The sequence below is a fragment of the Nematolebias whitei genome, chromosome 6 (assembly GCF_014905685.2).
Source record: "Nematolebias whitei isolate Nwh7 chromosome 6, NemWhi1, whole genome shotgun sequence".
NCBI classification, from domain to species: domain Eukaryota; kingdom Metazoa; phylum Chordata; class Actinopteri; order Cyprinodontiformes; family Rivulidae; genus Nematolebias; species Nematolebias whitei.
Genome location: NC_056503.1, coordinates 46059524 through 46067119, shown reverse-complemented (window position 1 = coordinate 46067119; position 7596 = coordinate 46059524). Strand labels below are relative to the sequence as shown.

The 7596-nt window shown below is 43.1% G+C and overlaps 1 protein-coding gene across 1 annotated transcript in view; it reads right to left on the bottom strand.

Moving 5' to 3' along the window:
- ece2b (endothelin converting enzyme 2b) overlaps positions 1–7596 on the bottom strand; it is a 32185-nt gene that overhangs the window by 8948 nt on the left and 15641 nt on the right. Inside the window, exons 4-14 of the mRNA XM_037677694.1 lie at positions 6940–7155; positions 6726–6850; positions 5268–5414; positions 5103–5168; positions 4816–5004; positions 2928–3070; positions 2186–2300; positions 1399–1509; positions 1209–1307; positions 973–1050; positions 787–890 (exon numbers count right to left, since the gene is read on the bottom strand). Coding sequence (XP_037533622.1) covers positions 787–890; positions 973–1050; positions 1209–1307; positions 1399–1509; positions 2186–2300; positions 2928–3070; positions 4816–5004; positions 5103–5168; positions 5268–5414; positions 6726–6850; positions 6940–7155 — 1393 coding nt within the window. The remainder of the gene's footprint in view (positions 1–786; positions 891–972; positions 1051–1208; positions 1308–1398; positions 1510–2185; positions 2301–2927; positions 3071–4815; positions 5005–5102; positions 5169–5267; positions 5415–6725; positions 6851–6939; positions 7156–7596) is intronic.

Here is a 7596-nt window from a genome sequence, read left to right as displayed (position 1 = left end):
GAACCTGGACAACAAAAACCACACATGGACCATAGAAACCACACCTGGACCACACAAACCACACCTGGACCACAGAAATAACACCTGGATCATATAAACTATACATGAAACATAAAAACCAAACATAGACCATAGAAACCTCACCTGGACCATAGAAACTATTCATGGACCACAGAAACCACACAAATCACACCTGGACCATAGAAACTACATCTGGACCACAGAAACCACACCTGGACCAGTCATTCTGTGTTTCTTTCCTGTCCTCTCCAAGCCCAGCCAGTCGAGGCAGATGGCCTCCCATCCTGAGCCTGGTTCTGGTTCTGGTGGAGGTTTCTTCCTGTTCAAAGGGTGTTGTTTCTTTCCACTGTCACCAATGTGGTGCTCAGGATGGGAGCTAACTGACATTTAATAATCTGTGCTGGATATAATCTGTGAATGTTTTGTTATATTTGAATTTTAACCTGGGTCTGTTTTAATCTAAATTTAAATGTTATTTTAGTAGGAGTACAGAGAAATTATTTTTTATTGTGAATACTGGTAAGCCCTAAATAAATGTGTGCTCAGAAAACAAGTTTCTACAGAAACATTCTGTTAAATGTTCTGTAATCTGTGGATAAAACCACGAGCCGTTGGGTTTTGAACCAGCACACCTCTAACTCATTTGATTTGCCTAAAAGACAGTTTTGTGAAATCACCCCTGATGGTGTGTTTGTGTCTATCAGTGTGCGACAGTGTATTAGAGTGTAGTATTTATTTGTGTATTAGAGTTCAGTAGAGGATTACTGGTCTTTGTTGGGAGTCTTCCTCAGTTGGTCGGCCATGACTCGGGCTGAGAAGTTGTAGAAGTTCAGCATATTCTGGAAGAAGCTGTCATCCGATACATCATACTGAAACAAGGTGGAGAAGTTGTAAGGATGCTGTTCACAAGCAGAACATCAGCAGAACACCTGTCCTGAAGCCGTCACTCACCCCGTCGTAAACATCGTCCAGCTCTTTCTGGTCCAGGATGTATTCTGGGAAACCAATCATGTCATAGATTGCATCTGCCTGTAGAGAAAGAGTCAGGAACAGATCAGAACTTTTGGGATGACGTGGAACAACACTGCATCAGGCAGTAACGTTCCTGATTGTTGGTGTTGACACCATTGGATCCAGAGTTGAGTTCCGGTTAATGAGCAGCAAACAGCACCTGCTTGTTGAGGTACCTTATCTTTGGCAGCTTTTCTTGTATCACCGTCCATCCAGCTGAGTCGGTCCAAAGATTCTTTAAATGCTGAGCGGATCTTGTTGATCATTACCTCCGCCTGCCACAAAGAGACAGTTGAGCTAAAGTTAACCAGATCAGACCTTCAGGTGGAGGACGACAAATTTTACAAGTTAAAAACGGAAACTTACAATCTCTTTACTGCGTTTGTCGAAGGTCGACTTGACGAAGAGCGCCCCCAAAGCAAAGCCCAGAGTGTCGTCAGTGTTCCCAATACAGGTCTGCCAGCGTGGGGTGCATGACTGTAAAAACAACCAGTTAAAATCAGCTTGAACCTGGTTATAGACAGGAAAAAAAAAATACAGTTCCAACCAGCTGGAACTGTTTTTTTTCCTTGTCTGTAACCAGGTTCAAGCTACAGAGAAAAACCCAATCAGGTCACATTTTCTGGAACTGGTTACAGACAGCCAAAAATCCAAACCAGGTCCAGCCAGCTGGAACTGGTTACAGAGAAAAAAATCTAAATAAGTTCCAACCAGCTGTAACTGGTTACAGACAGAAAGCCCCCAACCAGTTCAAACCACCTGGAACTGGTTACAGACAGAAACCCAACCAGTTCAAACCACTTGGAACTCTTCAGAGAAAAACTGGCATCTGGTTTTATGAACTCAAACTCTAGCCCAGTGGAAATTATTTACGACCTGAATCAACACAGAAAGGATCACCCAGAGGAATTAAACCCATAAGAAAAGATCAAAACCAAGTGTCCTCATAAACACCAGCAGAACTATAGATGGATGGGGTCCAGACCCGTTTGGGACCATCAATACACACAAGAAACTGGGACAGTCCATGAGACCAGTGAGGACAGTTACTGATCGCAGAAGAACCCATACCTGCTGCTGGAAGAGAATGGTCATCAGTACAAAAAGAACATCCACAGCAGAACATCTAACACAGCTGGAACATCTTGAGTACCTTCTTGGTTCCGTAGAGACTCTCCAGCAGTTTGTCCTGAGCGTTCTCGAAGCGCTGATCCAGAGTGGCCACGCTCTTCTGAACCAGAGTCCACATCATGTAGTTGTTCAGCAGACTGAAGGCAGAAATATTCAGAACATTATTACCCACAGAAACAACCTTCAGGCGTCCAAAAGGTGAAGGATGGGCAATAATGTCTTTACCCCCATCTGTGGTCTGTTAGCCAAATATCCCCTGAACAGGTGGACAGACTTATGAAACTCAAAGTAATCCCCAGATGAACATCTACACATTTACCACTTTATAATAAAGATCATTTTAAAAAGTATGAAATAAGTATTCAGGAACAGGTTAGTCATAGTTTATAAATACTTTAAAAAGCAGTAATAAGCATTTATAAACCTGTTTGTACAAAGAAACAAGCTAAGTGGAAATAAATGCAGCAATACTGTCCTTGTTATATAAAGCTTTATAATTGTTTATTAACGCTTTATTAAGTGTTAATGGATTAATAACTGCATCATTAACCAATAATTAATTATTTATAAAGATACCTTTTTTTAAATGACCTTAGCAAACTCAAATAGCTCCAACTCAGTCATTTGTACAGATATTTAGCTGAGGTTTGGTGTGGTAGTAGCTGAGAGTCATCCCCAGCATAGATTCTGAACACTATGAAGAAGGGGAGCGTCCAGGACATTCCTTTCGTCCATCAGTAGCAGGAATCGCTTCTGTCAGGTACCTTTTGTCGGTCTTGTTGATGAGCTCGGACACCTGCTGCAGGTACTCTCTGGCGTAAAGAACCACGGGTTCTGTATCGTTCAGGTCCAGTGGAGACAAAGAGAATGTCAGGAAGTCCAACCAGTCCACAGCTGGAGCCAGCAGCTGGAACAGGAAGAGCCGTTACAGAAACACTGATCAAAAGACTACGATACCCATAATACTCTGAGTGAAACCCTTTAGACCCTGAAAAGTTAATCAACACGTAGAACACGTTCTGAAGGTTCCTCAGTCATCATGTGAGTTAACAGTAACTTGGTTCAGTGAAAAAGTTTCAGCAGCACATTCAGAGGTAAAAATACATAGAAAATAATTGAAAATGTCAGCGTCACTTTAGATTTAGATGGTAAATATGAGCCTTTGTGAATGACGCACAGAAGCCACGCCCCCAGAAAAAGCCATGAATGGGGGCGTGGCTTCTTCGTATAGTTTTAAAATTATTTTAAAAATAATTAAAATGAAAAAAGACTAAACTGTACTTTAAAGTAAATATAAATACTGTTCATAATTTGATTGTTTTTTTTAAATATATATGTGTATTTTAACATTAACAAATCAATCTTCCATTTAAATATTGAGTTTTTCTATAGAGAGTTGAACATTTAGAGGCCATTATTTTATTTATTTCAAGTACATTTCCATCCTAAATAAGAGGAAAATGAGGGAAATATTTAGTGTGTCAGCTGAAACCTTATATGTAAAACTTTTTAATAAAACCAGGAGGCAGCACGTGGAGTTTGACTTTCAGCTTCTTGTTTTTCAGAAAAGTTTGATTTAAGGATTTAAAGAGTTAAATTTGTCCAGCTGGGGGCGCTGGAGGTCAAACTATTAGAACTTTGGCTAATTTGAGGTGTTTTCACCTGCAGGACATTAAACTATTTTGTTTATAAAACATAAATCTGGTCAGATAAACTGTGACTGCTTCAGGATGTTTTCTTCACTGAACACCTGATGACAGGTGAGGGGGTGAGGGGGTAAGGGGGTGAGGGGTGGGGGTCGGACAAGCCTCATTCTCTACCCACCCCTCCCCCACTATCACAGGGATACAAACAAAGCCCACAGAGGAAGAGTTTCCTCCTCATCATCCTCTGTGTTTATGTAACAACCTGTTATCTAACAGCCCATCCCCTCTCAGAGACACGCAGACACATAGCAACAGCTCATGGCAACGGTCGCCATGTCGACGCCTGAAGCATCCGCAGCCCTGAAGGACAAAGAGACGTTACGCTCGTAGACCTGAGCTGTGAGGTGGAGGGACAAACGGAGACAAGAGGCTTTTATTCTCCAACATCAGAGATTAAAACCAGAAACTGAAACATTTCAGCCATAATCTGTTAGGACTTGTTTAATCTGACGAGACGGATTTAAGCTGAAACAGCTCTCCTCTAACGACCTCATTTACTCTTCTTGGATTCAAGATGGCTGCCACAGCCAAGTAACTTAAAAAACAAAAATGATCCAAACAGATCCTGAGCTGAGGTCTGGTGTGGTAGTACCTGAGAGTCATCCCCACCATGTACTCTGAGCTCTCACTGATTCGGTCTTTGTTTAAACGTTAGGCCTGCAAGGCGGCGGGTGACAAGCATTCCTTCTAGGGGGCATAGCTTCATGTTTGATATGTAATTAATTTGAGATCCTGCAACACCGAGAGGCTTCAGGAGACAAAAACTGGACCTGATCATGGAAAACCTTTCAGTCGAATCTTTAAATTTTAACTTTAAAACATTTTTCCTGACCTGGACCACTTCTGCTCTAAACACCACTCGAGATCTGGACTGGTTCTACAGATAACTCAGGACCAGATTCTGGTCTCAGCCAGGGACTGTGGACCGGCGTCCCTCGGGTCTGACCTGCAGCTCAGCGATGGTGGTTTTGTGGTAGATCTTCTCCTCGTCTCGCCGCTGGTCCTGTGGGACAGTGATGTTGGCCAATGTTGTCTCAAGCTCAAGAATCTGCTGCATCTGAAGGTGAGTCGAAGTCTTCTCGCCCCCCAGCAGCATCCCCAGCTCCACCATGTAGTCTAGGTACGCCACCAGCACCTGCAGACCAGAGTCCAGATTAGTTCCAGTTCTCAGACTGTTCTCAGTCTCAAAGGAGGATTTGGGTAATATCACAGACTAGACTTCAGGATCCTCACCTTCTCATTGGCTGTCTTGTTAAGGTAGTAGTCTCTGGATGGTAGGAAGAGTCCTGATTGGTCCACCTGGAGAGGAGAGGATCAGGTGAGTCCATCAAACCTGAGGCCTTTACTGGTACCACCTGCTCCGTTGAAGCCGAACTTTGCTGAGTCATCTTTATTTACCTGGATCACGTTACTGTTGGAGTTCTTGAGGTCAGCGCTGACTCCGACGCTGAAGAACGGCTGAGCTTTGTACGGACCCGACACCGTCTTCAAAACCTCCATGAAGTTGTCCTTGTCCCACGGACCAGTCATGTTCCAGCCCCCAATCTGCAGATAGAACCAACAAACCCAGATTAAAATAAGCTGACATCATGTACAACCTGTAAAACCTCCATCCTCCGAAGCTCCGTCTCTACAGGCATAAGCTAGCAGATCAAAGGTCAAAGGTCACGGCCTCTTCTCTCTAAAAACAACATGGCAGCATGACTTAGGTTTGGTAAATTTCATCTGAAGGAACCACAAGACGTCTGGGACAAAACCAAACCAAAGGTTGTAAGTTTACCCAGAATGCACTGCAGCAAACATCAGCTCCAACAATGGGCACAAACTAATAATTTCCATTAACAACGTAATTTTAACTCTTTTATAACTTGGTTTTTCCCATCATTTATTTCTGAAACTGAAATAAAAGCATCTACTAAAATAATTAAACATTTTAATTTCATTAAAAACTTAATTCATACAAAAAGTTTTAGAGAAACCAAAAAAAATTAACATCTTAAACTTTCTGGACTTTAAAATAGCTTAAAAAACTTTTTTTCTCATTTAACAAATAAAAATCACAACAGTTTCATTTATGTTTATACAAAATATGATAAATTCACACTATCAGCTCTTTTCTTTGCAGCCCTGTAAATAAAACACAGCTGGAGGTTTACAATCAGTACGAACATAAACCACTGAGTCATCGGCAAACAGAAGAATAATCTGACAGGTTGAAGGAATAAAACAATATTTTAGAGAAAATTATTACAGCATTTAAGCTAACACAGCTCCTCCCAGCTGTCAGCACGGTGGTGCAGGGCTGATGGTTTGGGCTCCTGTCTGACACTGAGTGGACCAGGAACTCCTCTGTAGACCAAAGGGTTCTGGAGTCAAATGTGAGTCCATCTGTTCAACAGTTGAAGCTTGGACCAACAGTGGGTCCAACATAATGATCCCAAACACAGCAGCTAATCTACAACAGAACGGGTCAGAACGATTAGAACCAAGGTGTTTCAACGGTCCAGAGTCTAGAACTTCAGTCTGACTCAAATGCTGTGGTTGGACCTTCAGAAAGCTGAGCAGAAACCACAAAGAACTGAAGCAATGATGGAAAGAAGAGTGGGCCAAAACTCCTCCACAACCATGAGACTGATACAGAAAACCACTGAAAGATCTGATGCTGAAAGAGGTTCTGAATCAGAGTTTAGACCAGGTTCTGTATGTTCTTCATTCTGAAGACTCACCAGCTTTTCTTCTCTTTGTCTCTTTTTGTTTTGTGTTAGTTTATTGGATTACTGGAAATAATCTGATCTATCCCGAGGACAGGGATGAAGTGATGCGGTTGCCGTGGGGACAGGATGTGTGGGTGGTTACCTTGGCGATGAGGTCTATGAGAGGCTGAGCTCCCAGCTCCTCGATCCTCTGCGTGTTGAGGCAGGACAGGTAGTAGGACTGGGTCTTCCTCTCGGCTTCGCTGCTGCCATTAAACGTCCCGTTCTCTGGGGAGAAGAAGAAAAAATGCGAGTCAAAGGACATCTGGAGCTGGACGGGTCCATCCAGTCCAGGTCTGTCCCTCCTCCAGTCGTACCCAGCAGGTGTTTGAGCAGCGCCTGATTCTGCTCCCAGATACTGTTGAAGGTGGACCAGCGAGAGCGTCCATCGGGCAGTGGGTTCTTCCTTATCCAGCCACCGCAGGCGTACTGGTAGAAGTCCTGGCAGGGGTCGACGCCGCGGTCCATCGCCTCCACAATCTGACTCGCCACCGTGATGCATGCCTGTGATAGGCACAGGCCACGCCCACTGTCTGCAGGACAACATGGAAGATTTAAAAAAAGACTGGAAAAATTAGAACAGAACAAAAAGGACAGAACACGGAAGAAAAGGAAGAGGGTAGATTCAAAAATCTGATGTGAAATGGAGAAAAAACAGGAAGGTACTGAAAAACCTAAACGTATGAAGACAGGAGGAGACAAACAAGGACAGAGTGGAGACAACCAAAGACAGGAGACAAACAAGGACAAAGAGGAGACAACCAAAGACAGAGGAGACAAACAAGGACAGAGGAGACAAACAAAGACAAAGGAGACAAACAAGGACAGAGGAGACAAACAAAGACAAAGGAGACAAACAAGGACAAAGAGGAGACAAACAAGGACAGAGGAGACAACCAAAGACAGGAGACAAACAAGGACAAAGAGGAGAAAATCAAGGACAGGAGACAAACAAGGACAGAGGAGACAAACAA